Source organism: Aythya ferina (genome assembly GCF_964211825.1).
Source record: "Aythya ferina genome assembly, chromosome: 4".
NCBI lineage: Eukaryota > Metazoa > Chordata > Aves > Anseriformes > Anatidae > Aythya > Aythya ferina.
Window position 1 is genome coordinate 8,477,578 of NC_140300.1, and position 13,812 is coordinate 8,491,389.

Consider the following 13,812-nt stretch of genomic DNA (forward strand, 5'->3'; position numbering starts at 1 on the left):
AAAAAGAAATCCATAGAGCAACTCAAACTTCAACTCCATGTCTTATTAACCATAATCAACATAGCAGCAGAGCCTGCAAACACTGTATGCATTTTTATATTGCCTACAGTGTAGTTTGGATTTTATTCAAGTAAAAGTGTATTGCATATATTTCTATACTACCGTCTACCCTCATGCAATGAAATAATGCTTTTCATTTGCTTTATTCTCAGGCCCCTCCAAATCCAACCAGTGTGTTCCAAGGCCACTCAAATAAACCTACCCATTTTTCAGCTTTTCAAAGAAAAGAATGAAGAATACCTACTGCTCTAAACAGGATTTTCAGTGATGATAATGAGAGTTAGTTATGAACTGTATAAATCATACTTACAACACTCTCTGGTAGTGTCTGAAGCGTTGTTTTGAGCTGATCAGCTGGAGAAAGGGTGTCTGGAAGATACATGGCTCTGGATAAAATTAGCAGTGAAGTAGGGATTTCCTGGTTCAGGTGCAGATCTAGCCACTATGAATACAATACATAAAACAGAAGCCTTCAGCTTTTGGATTTCTTTCTCTTTTGACAAATCAATTCAAGCATATACACAAGAGTAAATTCTAATTTTTATCACTAGTTATCAATCAACATCCTAGCACAGGAGCTACAGCCTATAAGCAGCAAAAAATTAAAGAGAAATTGCATTGAAGAGGTGTTTGAAGAAGTATTTTGTTTGAAGATGTACAGAATATTTGAGGAATTATTTTGTTTCTTATGCATCTTCCTCTAAACCAGACAACCAAAAGACAAAATTTATTTTCTCTAAGATATACTCAGATAAAAGTGTTTTTTTTTTTTTTTTTTTTTTAGAGTAATACAGATAGTTAACAAGACAAAGAGGCAAAATTAAAAACATATTTAAGACTATGTATGTATTTGCATCATCAAAACATCATGGCCCAGTTAAAAACCAGAAGCTACTATTTACTTATACAGTACATACGACAAAAGCTTATTAAGGAGACTGTTTTAGCCCTGCCTTTAATAAGAACAGAATCAAAATATCTTATCAGAATCATAACAAGAATCATAGCTAGCAATTAAAATTAAGCCTGGGCATTCAATGTTGCAAAAGCATACCTGTTTAAGCTGTTCTTTGAGACGCTCCTCTGTCACACCAAGGGCTCTCATTCCTCGTGCACGACACGCTGCCTGCAGCTCTTTAACAGTCAGGGTATCAACTCCTTCTTCAGCAATCAGCTGCACAGAACATAAAATAAACTCAACATGTAACAGCTCAAAAATGAAAAACAACCATCAACGTGCTCCCAGAAGTCTGTATTTTTTTTTTTTATTTTTTTTTTTTTTTTTACAATGGCCACTAGAGGCTGCTGTGATAACACAAAACAGCCTGCACTTCTCAAACAGCAGTGAACATTATACTGTGATCTTAACAGCTCCATCATGGTAATGCCAATTTATCTCTGAGTACATATTTCTATTAGCTCCTTCACAAGTTATAGTTTCACAAAAATGCTCTTCTTTTTAATACGATTAATTTCATTGTAATTAATGGTAGATAAAAAATGGCAGGTTTTTCTTTAGAGAGACATAAGATTACAAAAACTCTTGAAGCCTTTTTAAGTTAGCTCAAAAAAAATTAAGACAAAAACAGGAAAATACTTAGAAAAAGTTTACAGAAATACACCCAGTCTTACACATAAACATTATTAACCAGTACATATTTCAAATGACTCACTTTGTCATCTGCTTTTATACTTCTCAGCCTCATAGTCAACTGGAAACGGAGGAAGTTATTTGTCCCAATTGATTGAAGTTCCAGCAATTTACAAAGTGCCACCAGCTGAGGCCTGGTAAGATTGTCCAGAGTCAACTCATCTTCAAATAGTTTCGAGAACCTTAAGATCTCTTCATTACTGGGTCTTTCACCAGTTTCCCTGATCTGTAAGAAAAACAAAGAAACAAAAAGCCTTTCAAAGCAAATTCCATGCTTGGACATTATTTTGAACAATAAGAATTGATCTCATTTGTCAGGTACTTTGCCTCAACTTTCGTAATAGGAAATAAGATATAAGGAAGTCATGTTTTTTGTTGTTGTTGTTTGTTTTTTGTTTTTGTCTTTTTTTTTCCAAAAATAAGTGTTTACTATAAAAGACAATAGTGATGGTGTTAACAGTTCCCAACAGCACTGCATAATGCACTTAGCTAGATAAAATCAATCAAAACCAACAATTAGATGCATATGTATACTAACGAGTAGTTTTCTCTGAATTGGCACTGCCTTGAAATATCTCAAAATACCTAAGAGAAGTACAGAAGACCAGTTGCTACGGAAGTTACGTAGGCAAGTATTCTTTCTGGTACCATGTTTAGTGAACATAAAGCATGTTAAAAGCATCAGTCTGTTAAGATACACTGAGAAGCATGCCACAATTTCCAATTGTAAATATTTGCAACATTGGGGTCCCTATGAAGTGATAATTTGGGAACTTGCCTACCTAAATCCTCTCCACAACTGCGACTGTTACAATATTGTTTTGCTTCAAATTCCTAGCTGTTCTGCAGCATCTCAATGCAAACACGCTTGAAGTTACTCCAAAGTATAAACCACTATCTGGCAGAACACTGAATGAATCTAGATGGAAGGATCTATGTAAATGCTTATACAAATGCAAAGTTAAGTCTTTACATAATGTGTACTTCACAGTAATTAAATTGAAATACTAGAAACAAAAATAACAGTTTAAAGCAGGAAAAAAAATCCTTAGTCTCATCAGGGCATAGTAGAACTTTGTTATGTATAATACTGTTGATTATACTATTTTAAGTATACCATTAAGTGCTTATTGGCGATATTACTGAATCAAAAATTTACAGAACCTAACAATCAAAGACTAACTTCCAGCCACTTAACAACTTCAGTTTAAAGAGTAGATAGACAAAAATTTCCTAATCCCTCTACCCTTTTTAAGCCCTGCAAACATAAGTTAACTGATAGTAAGTACAGTCTAAAATCCTAATATTACCTATATAGCCTGGTTTATTGCACCTACTTGTTTTAGTTAACTCAACTCTTTTAATCAATAGCTGATTAATAAAAGATAAAGATTTGGATGGTTTTGAATCCATTAACTTCCCGGATGGCTGGGTAGCAGAGAAACTAATTCTGAGAAAGGAAGGTCAAAGGCCTTGTTACTCCGTATCACCAGCTCCTTCAACACAGGAGCTAATACTGGAACCTTAGGAAAACATTAAAAGTATTTTCTTCTTTGCTTAAAGCTGAGTTTTGGCAGAGACAAAATACGTAGAGAAAGAGGGAAAAAAACACCCTATTTCTTTAGAGTGCAAATTGACACTTCATCATGAGCTACAAAACAAGACAGTTCTGAAGCAAACTTGTTAAAGCCTGTAATCAGTGGATCCTGTAGAAGCAAATACTTCAATGCAGAAGCAGTGGGGAAACATTTAACCTTCTTTTTACTCTGACATTTATTTTCTAGGATGGTGAAATGACATCAAAGTTCGTCTCCATGGCACAAACGAGAAAGTTATGGCTGTAAAAAGCACACCCACACATAAGGAAAGCAGGGCCTGAAGCTTCCTTTTAGTCATCACAGAAGCTTGGAACTCCCCCTAGCAAAAGTGGAGTGATATGTCATTAATTTCCATAGAAATTAACCCCTGAATTTAAATTCTTAGTCGTTCTTTCAAAAGAAAATGAAATGTTTCAAATATGAATCATGGCAGTGGCATGCTCCCAGAGTCTGCAGAAGGAAGTTTTAATGCTTCTGGTACTAGTCATGGTAACTAATCACTTGAGATTTTCTGCAGATAAAAAAGGACAGAAACCCTTGACTGCAAAGCAGCTTCAAAGTACATGGACTTTGCAAGCAGATACTGGCACAAGTTGCCAACAGCAATACCATTATTGGAAGTACCCCACTTGCTGCCATCAACTTATTACCCCACCCTTTAAGAAGTTTAGTCTCTGCACTCACAAGCAGAAAAAGCTCAAGCTAACTAACAAGCCTTGAAAAGCTCAGGTCTCAAATCCCCAGGCTTGTGTGTCTTTTTCTGTGCAAAGGGCAAGAACCCCTGTCTTTGCTTAAAACTCTCAGCCATTCCTACTCTCCTCAAGAAGAGAGATGACACTTTTACTTTCAGAAAAGCACCTGGCAGCAGCAGATGGTCCTTGTCTCAGTTGAACAGCCCCACAACTACAGAAAGCAGAAGTGTGAGTGGACTGAGATGAATCCTATCCTGAGAAGATTTATGAATGCATTTTTCTTCTCTCCAGAGAATACCTTACCTACTACTTGGTGAAAGGAAACAACTATCAAACCTAGCGGCGGCCAACTTATGAGGGAGGTGTTTGACGTGCAGTCTATGTTCCAGCAAGTGTGATAATAGAAAAAACTTGTACCAAATATAACACCCATATTCTAGCGAAACCCTAAATTCTAGTCAGCATCTCAAAGGATTTCAGCTGTATAGAAACTGTGTTAAAAAAAAATAAAGAAGATAGGATTAAATATGACAAAAAAAAAGAACAAACTTTACATTTCCTCCAATGACTTTTAATCAGGTACTTAGGAAAGAACTATTTGTCTTTGCATTTTAACACCCAGTGTTCACAAAACCAGGCCAAGAACTACGTGTAAACACTGCATACGTACTCTTTGGGATGTCAGAATTAACTCATTAACAAAGAGATAAGATAAGAACGCAAAGAAAATGAGCAGAAGTATATTCCTTCTAGAATTAAGGAGAGAGTAAGAGCATCAGATAGAATACAAAAGCTAAGAACAGTGAAGTATTACGTGCAAAAAAAAGAAATCTATCCTGAAGAAAATCCTGCTCTTTCAAATCCAACAGAACAGGTAGTTGATGATATGTAAAGGGAAGGAAAGGGAACTGCCAATTACCACAGACCAAACAAAATATCAAGCTTTTTTTTTTTTTTTTTTTTTTTTACCTTTTGAAAGAAAGTTGAAAAATCTTTTGTAACATTTCCTTTGGCTGCTTTATTTTTTAAGGCCATCTCCTCAATCGTGTCTTGAAGGAATTTAGCCAATTCAAGCTTTACTCTCAGTTGTTTCTTCAATCTCTCCTCCTGTTAGAAAAAAATAATTTGGTTTTAAATGTTCATTCCAAAGATACACGCACTAAATACCACTTCTTCTGCCCTCAGACAAGTTATTTGCAGTGCTTAAATCACACAAATTCAGGTTGAACAGCGCAAAGCTCCATAAAGCACAAGGTGCAATGCCAACAGAGTGGAGTACAGCATGAGTGGCCTCACCCACTACTACTAACATGAACCCACCCACCTAGGAACAAAAAAACAGAAAGTAATCAACTTTGGTTTGGCTAACTCCCAACTCTTGTATCCAGGTCACGTTCTACTTCACACCTCACCCAAAATAAAAGGGGGATTTATTGCAGAATTAGAACTTAATAGTTACTTAGATGCAATATACAATTCCCAGTGATTGACTGTATCTGTGTCTGACTGGGAGGTCACTACCTACAAACCTCATGTAACTATTCTGTGTTCTGATATGGAGAATTTTTCAGGGTCTGAGGGAAAGGGGAGAAAGGTCTGGTTGCTTTTACAAAGCACTAAACAAGAAAAATTAAATGAAGCTTAGACCAAATGATATATATGAAGCTATTTAAAATACTTAGCATAGATACAAAAAAACTTGCATCAAGAATAAAGACAACCAAAGACTGACAAATGTAATGCAAAGTGGAAAAAAAGTTTTGCAGCTTTCGTTTCTGCTCTGTAACAGTCATAGAAAACAGATACCAAAAAACAAATAAATAGAAAAAACAAAAACAACAAAAAAAAGAGAAACTAACACCCTTGACAGCTAAGCAAGCACCTGCATGTACAAAACAGAAAGCTAGGGTGGCGCTGGTTCATTCCTAGATGTTAACAGCAAAATAATCAGAACAGCATCAAAAATACACCCCAATACTGACGAAAAATATCTAGTAGTCCAAACAGTAGGTTATCTTTAGTAATAACCTAATATTGGTGTTGGATATGGCTGAAACATAGTTTAGGTCACACACTAGAATGTGAAAAAAAAAAAAATACTCAGAAACATAGTTAGGCCTATACTAGGATCATCTGGAGCAATCATCCTAAAAATCCCTTCACAGCCTCAAATGTATGTCAAGTTTTGCTGCTCCTATGTAACTTCTGAGTATTATTTTCTGTTTTTATTTGACAAAATAAGAAGCTTTTTTCCTGCTTTTATTTAATAAAACTGTTTTCTCTTCCATATATACGACAAACCAGGAAACTGAAATGCTATTCTGTTAATTACTGCAGCACTGTTTACTTTACTATCCTGCCTGTGGAACCTTATTTAAATGTGTAGCTACCAATAACCCTCACGTAGATTTTTCCATTCTGTATCTCTTAGTACCTTATAAAATTTTATTTTGGCTTAAAAAAATATTTATTTAGTAATAATATACTTTAATTTTACATAGCAATATAAAGCCTTATAAATCATTAGAACAGCTTAATAACAGTAAGTTGCCAAATATTCTTCCTGAAATTGTTACAGAATAAAATAATCTGTAAAATAAAATATGATCTTAACTAGAATGATGCATGTATTTTCCTGCTCACTAAAAATAATTTTAAAAAAGCCATTACAGCTTTTGTTGGTTATAAAACTATATTAGCTACAAGAAAGCACTTAATTAACTTTTAATTAAGAATTAAATCACGGATTTTGTTAATAGGATTCCCCAGACATGCACAGCAGGCATAAAGTATGTTCAGGTAACATTTAACAGGCAAGCTTTAAGTTTTTCCAAGCAAAATTGAAACAAATTCACTTACTTACCTTTTTAGACTTTGTCTCAAATGTAGAGGGAAGCATATTAGGGAACAACTTAAGAGCTACTGGAAGTAAAAATTCCATAAATGGGACAACGAGAAAAACTAGGAAAGGAACCAAGCGGAAGAGGTCAGCGCATATTCGAAGAAACTGGAAGAAATAAAAAAAAAGTGTATTGATAAGCAAAATGTTATATATTTATTTCAAAAATACTCTGTATTAGAATCAAAATTACCACTTAAATATAGCTACATTTGCCAGAAAGGAAATTTAAAATAACATAAAGAGCGTGAAGAAGTCAGGTTTTAGTATCTTTTTCTTAAAGTTGCTATATACTACAGAGTGCCAGAGTTTCTGCAGTTTTCAATGCTATAGAAAGTATTTCAAAAGCCTCACTGTGTCTCAATAGGATTATTGAACAAGTATCTCATTTAAACCTCTTAAAAGCACCTGAAAACAGGAGGTGGTCATTTGTTGCTGTTAAAGCTGCTTAACTTCTTTTATTCATCTTTATTTGTGCTCCACCACTTCTTACATGCATGAGCTACTATGGACTAAGTAATCAAGAATAAAATGAAAGATCCCTCCCCCCTGGCCTTATAACAATTGTAATGTACATTTAAATCCAGGGTAATGAGCCCAGCTTGGTAGATTTTTATTTTATTTTTTTTTAAGTTAGGGCTTTTCTAGAGCAGTAATCCCCCTGAAGCAGGCAGATGCATTAGTTACTAAATCTTGAACTGCATGAAATAAATATTGCCCTTTTGATTTCTGCACACCCACAAGCACATGAATTAGGCCATACAGTCTGTAGTCATATTTTCAGAACTCTGAAGCTTAATAACTTGGTTTATATTGGGGGAGTGCAGATCCTGCTTGACTCTGTCTCATTTCATAAAGCAAATAAGCAGTTATTGGGAATAATGGCAGTTCCTAAATCAGAGACTGAAGGCCAAATGTACACTACTGCCACAGCACTGTCAGTCAACATCATGACTTAATAAATAGTTATGATTGATAAAAACTAGAAACATAAATGCTATTACACAAGTAAATATATGCTTCTTCCTTTCTTTCCCTCCCCAAAACTGATGCCAATCCAGGGAAAACAACAGCAACAAACAGCCCGTACAAGCTGCGTGCTGCTGTGGAACCACTTTGTAGAGTACAAAACCAATAAAACTTTAGTCACCATTTTCTTGGCATAAAACCACCCCGAGATCTTATATATGATTTAAGGAAAGCACACACTTCTCAGACGCAAAGTTAGACATTTTTTGCTGTATGAAACGAATTCAGCTTCCCAGAAAGGAAGCTTTGGTCCATTGTTTACGGATTCAAACATGTTTCCATTCATTCCAACAATAGAAGATAAATGAATACCAGGGGGTTCAAAAGGATGTAAGAAAGTTCAGAAAAAAAATTTAAGTCATACAGACAAGTATATTTTCCCTAGAAAAAGTTCAAATGATTGTACAGAATGCAATGCAGTGGTCCTATTTCTATCCAGCATCTATTTTTAGATACTGAAAGTATTTGTATGTGGTGAAATCCAAACCTAAAGAAGCAGTTTTACAACTGGATTAAGCTAACGTAACACTAACCCGAGATAATGCATTAAGTCATAAATGTGCACCAGCAGTCCCAACGTGAAGGCACACCACTGATCCAGCTAAAACTAACCCATAAATACATACGCAGACATGCAGAAAAGGATTAGCACAAACTAAAAAGGGGTGGGGTGGGGTGAAGCACTTGTATTTAAGCACCAAGCAGGACTGGCGACTTCTGCAGCAGCACAGTCCTGGATCAGCTTCCATAAACCATGAAACTGCATGAAACTGAAAGAAAGACATCTGTGCACATAACCTAATGCAGTGGTGCATGATTACACACACATTGTTTGGCAGTACAGCGTGAAGGACTTGTGACTGCTCTATCTGCTGCTGCAGCTCACATACTACACACTCCCCTTATTTCTCTCCCCAGTACAGGAGGGTCTGTTAAGGTCGATGTACTTACCACAAGCTCTGTAGTATCTGCCATCTAGCCTAAGTGACCTGAGCTATCCTGCTGTAGAAAGCAGTTTTTAAACAACCAGTGCTGTATTTTGCATGCTTTCCTTCTTCCTGACTTATCTCCTAAGCATACAGAAGTGACCCTGTTGAGTCCAAGCCCCACCAGCAATCGTATGTGGAGAATTTTGGGCCTGATTTTTGGTTTACATAAGCAGTAGTTCCCTTGCATTAGCCACGCTGCAATTGCTTGTTAATGTGGTTAGATTACTTGGCTATCTTTCCATTATTGCCTCCAAAGAGGAAGGAAAAGGCAGGCAGAAATAACTCATTTGTCAGTTTGAGTGAAGATAAGATTTTTCTGGACTGTCGGTTCATGCACGGTTAAATACATTTAAAGCAGTATGTCCTCCAAATATATACATATAAATATATTTAGGAATATATATACTTAAGAAATCCAGGAGCAACGTTTCTGTGTTTTAGACTTCTTTAAATCAGTCTGCGTTTAAGGCTAAATTTAAAAAAAAAAAAAAAAAAAAAAAAGCTGCTAAAGAAAAATAAAGGTTTAAAATAAGCATGTGCAAAGGTTTTGTTCAGCTGTAGGCTGTTTTGCTCTTCACTGACCCTAGGTTCAAAGCCTACCACAATTTTATTTCAGAAACAGGACATCCTCTACCTCCACACCAAGAAAGTACACAACCTTGATTGAGAAAATCACATTGCTGTAGTTCTTAAAACTATTTTTCCTACAGCTTCCACACAGACTGTAGCATCTCTTTGTACATTGTAAGAAGAGATGCTACATCAACGTGAACATCAACTTATACCTGCACAAGAAACTCCTATTTTATTTAAAATAGGAGAAAGTGCTCTTCTGCAAAAAAAATAAAGTTCAGGAAGGCCAAACGCCACTAGAGAGCTATGAGAAAGACAGTTCCGTGGTCGCTAACTGGCAGTACTAAAGAACAATCAGGTGAACAAACCCATCTATTGACCAAACAGTGCATGCCTGTCCAAAGATACCATATTAATTCTATAGGTTCATGCCTTCTAGTACTCAGTTCTGATCTTTCAGCAGAAGCATTTCCATGGTATTCGTATTTTTCTCTCATTTGTATCATTTCACACAATTATGGCTCAGCAAACACCAAAGATGCAGGAAAGCCAATGGTTCCAGTCCTGCCTTGTGGAAGATTTTTGATTCCATTTTAAACCATAAATTAACAAGTCTCACTTGGTTTTCCCAATATCCCAAACCTCTGAACAAGGCAGCACAAACAAGAACTGCCACTTCCTCAAGTCCTGCTGTCCTCACTTCCCCCCCTCTCCTCAGTTGCTCTTTCTTCCCAATACACAATCTCCTCTCCTATATCAGCACAGACTTTTAAATTTATTGCTGAGCAATGCTCCGGCTGGATCAGCTGCCAAATGCACTCTTGTACCAGCAGAAAGACAGAGCAAAAATAAGTAGTGTGAAGATGCTGAGACCAAATACCAGCAACCACTGCTGCTGTAGCAGGAGATGAAAACTGCTACATATGCATTTCTGTCATTTGTCTAATCCTGCAAATATAGGAAAAGAAACATTTCTGCATACTTCACTGAACCGTGATACTTTCAAATTGTCCATGAAAATGGTCAATTGTTAATCATTACTTTGTAAAATTAGGTACATAACGAGGAAATACTTGTCAAATTCATCAAATCAAAAGTTTTTAGTGAACACGCAGGGAGTTACTAAAAGGAGGAGGAGGGACGAGGAAAGAAATCAACACAGCAATTTTAGTTCTAGGAGCAACACCCAACAAAAAGAATGAATTCAGTTGGAAAAAATTGAGCGATCAGTATGGTCACTACAATGAAATTGGTTTTCACTCAGTACCTGTCTCCGTTCTCGACGTGACAGCGTATTTCCATGAAGGATTCTCCAGAGCATCCTTGCAGCTATTTTTGTGTCAATCCATAGTAACCGAAAGCCATGGTAATAATGCTTCAGCTCATCCACAATCCTCTGTCCAATAGATTTTTTCACGACTTCCACCTCCGTTGGACTATATACAGGTCCTCCTTCCTCCAGCTTCTTGTTTTTGTCCTTTAAGGACTTCAGTGACTTTTCAACTATGGAGTCATCTTGAAGGGAACGCGAAGAATGCCACCATCTAACTGGAAGATACCGGGGACCTAAAACACCTATGGCTGCTAGGGGCATCCATGAGCCAGAAGAGCTCATAAGAGTAAAGTACGTTCGTTCAGATCCTCTAGTCCAACAACAGTAGTGGTCTTTTTTGGAGTATGCATAAACAGGAGAGACACTAGTGCAATATTTAAAGTGTACAGTCCTTCAAAAGAAAAAGAAAGCATTCAAGGATTACCAACAGATGCTGCATCAGTTGAGAAACATCTACCATATATTTTAGGAAAGCCAAGAAAACCTACGAATCCCAAGACCGGGATGTCTAAACGTTTAGCTTTACTTCATGACAAAAAAACAGGCCAGCAAAAAAAAACAAAACAAAACAACAAAAAACAAACAACTGCATCTACCTTAAACTACTTTGAAAATGTAGCTTATTTTACTCAAATTAAATAAAAAGCAGCGACCATAAGTGCCTTCCATTTGAAAATAAATCTGTAAAACCATAAATAACATAGAGCCCCTTCTATTACTTCTCCTGTTTGAAGGAAACACTGGAGAGATCACAGGCTGCAGACTTGGGACAGGTGCTGAGTTAGGGGGTGATTAGCATCAGAGAAATCCAATTTCATTAGAGTTCCTCTTTGCCTATCTCCATGCATCTTGTTTCCCTTTTTCAGCAGAAACTTTATAAATGAAGCTCCACCATGGTACTGAGGTGATGCATACAGGAGCAACGGTCTTCTACCCTATTAAGAATTTTGTTCTTTTTCTTTTATTAAATGTAAACAGAAGACATTATTCAAAATCACTATTTACACGCACATTAGAACTACTCAATATATGCAAGGAGGCTCATATTTCGCAGCTTTTCAGAAAAATACGACAAAATTAAAACAGCAAATACAATATCATACATTGTATATATAAAATATAGATACAGTACCCTGTATAGCAGCTACCTACTGTTGCGGTAGGTGTCCAATATTACAAGGTAAAGCATTAGAAAATTCAAGCAAGCCTTGTGAGCCAGGTCAGGAACGAAGCACGAACTCTGTCAACATCCAACTCCGCAAGTGTCTTAAGAACACGTAGCAGCTGGATTCGTTTTCAGAAGAGGTCATCACTTCCTAGGAGAGCCTCAACCAAGGCTGTACCATACAGTACACTGCCGTGGTTTAACTGAGATACAACTCCAGTGACTACATTCCTAACTACCAAACCACACGTTTTAAGTTAGATTTGATTGAATGTTTCCTCTGTGGAACCCCCCAGAGGAAGTACACAAGGAGCCCATGAAATCCCATTACGCCCCTTGGAATCAGTCAAGAACAAAATATTAATATTCTATTTCTTTCACATCATGAGGGAAACAAAAATGGTCAAAGTGGGTGAAAAAAGGAAGATCTCACTTTCCTTCTCCCCTACTCAACCAGGCAGACAACGAGTAGTAAATACTCAGACTTCTTCATCTGTCTGTAACATAAACTGAAACTGATGTTTTGCACATTTTTGTCTACAAGAGTGAAAGCTGCATTCTATTATAGTATACTAACTGACAATTTGGTACAGCTCTGAGTTTAGAAAAAAAATCGTATTTACTCACATTTTGTTTGTCAACCTCAGGGACGTACAGCTTAGACATGCCCGATCCCCCAAGTTACCTAGAAAAACACCAGTTATTAGCATTCATTCTGAAATTCAGAAAGTCATTTATCCATAGAGTGAATTGTTCACGAACATGATTGTAAAAGACTGGTCTTACTAAGAGATAGCTACCAACGAAAATACAATTAAAAAGGTGCTTAGCAGCAACTGGACTTTCTTATTGTAAGCACAACCACACTTTAGATGATTGTGCACAATCACCAACATCCAAGCAAGAGGGGTTTTATGCTTTGACAATAGCAATGTGATGTACTAAAGCCTAAGAACCTCATCGTATTTCAGCAGAAGCCAAAGCACACGTCACAGTCTCCTCCTTTCTCTCAATCTGTAATCCCCTGACTCAGAGGATGAAATGGAAAAACAGGTGGGAAGCAATTCTGTAACGTGGCTGGCATCCCCAGAAGTGTTCAGGCAAACTGTCCATACATACAGTCGAACTCTGTGCAACATGAGGTACTGCTGCAACTTGTTAAATTGCCTTAACAAGCCTCTGAGTCCTTTGGACAAGCAACTGCAACTCATAAAAACCTCACTGAAAGCAAAAGTAATTTCTGCATGGTTCCACACCACCACAACACGAGATGATCTGGATGGATTATCACCTACTAATTCTGGACAAGGCCAAGAGATGGCAGGGTATGAGGGTGGTTTTGAAGGTTATCGGTCAATTTTTCCATCATCAAAGGTATAACCTATGACAGAACCTGAAGTAGAGTGTGTGGTATTTGAGGAAATGCAGCACTAAAGCCTTCCCCAACAACACAGCGTAATTATTACAGGCAAAGAGATACCTTCAGAATCAGGTAGGGCAATCAAGAGGCACGGAAGGAAGAAGAAAAAAGACAAACTGACTTACCAAAGAAATATCCCAGTAATTTGGGATTATCACGTCCCATGCTCAGTGGGCTTTGATGTCATTACCACACAAGCTACGGCATTATCAAGTCAAAGGAAAAGGATTCACCCTTCTCAAGTTACATCAAAGTTTAACACGTAACCACTATCACTGCAAGTAAAAGCCAGTCCCTTCTGGCTCATAAATCAATCCCTGAGAGGCTGAGAAGGCATTCTGAGCAAAGGCGGAATTTGACGGATGAGCCCCAGCACTGTAATCTGTTTCCTTACCTCGGTGCC

At 37.0% G+C, this 13,812-nt stretch overlaps 1 protein-coding gene across 1 annotated transcript in view; it reads right to left on the reverse strand.

Annotated features, from left to right (window-relative positions):
• Positions 1-13,812, reverse strand: part of LETM1 (leucine zipper and EF-hand containing transmembrane protein 1) — a 29,680-nt gene that overhangs the window by 13,818 nt on the left and 2,050 nt on the right. Inside the window, exons 2-8 of the mRNA XM_084517775.1 lie at positions 12,617-12,674; positions 10,759-11,215; positions 6,865-7,008; positions 4,971-5,108; positions 1,734-1,937; positions 1,115-1,234; positions 371-502 (exon numbers count right to left, since the gene is read on the reverse strand). Coding sequence (XP_084373901.1) covers positions 371-502; positions 1,115-1,234; positions 1,734-1,937; positions 4,971-5,108; positions 6,865-7,008; positions 10,759-11,215; positions 12,617-12,674 — 1,253 coding nt within the window. The remainder of the gene's footprint in view (positions 1-370; positions 503-1,114; positions 1,235-1,733; positions 1,938-4,970; positions 5,109-6,864; positions 7,009-10,758; positions 11,216-12,616; positions 12,675-13,812) is intronic.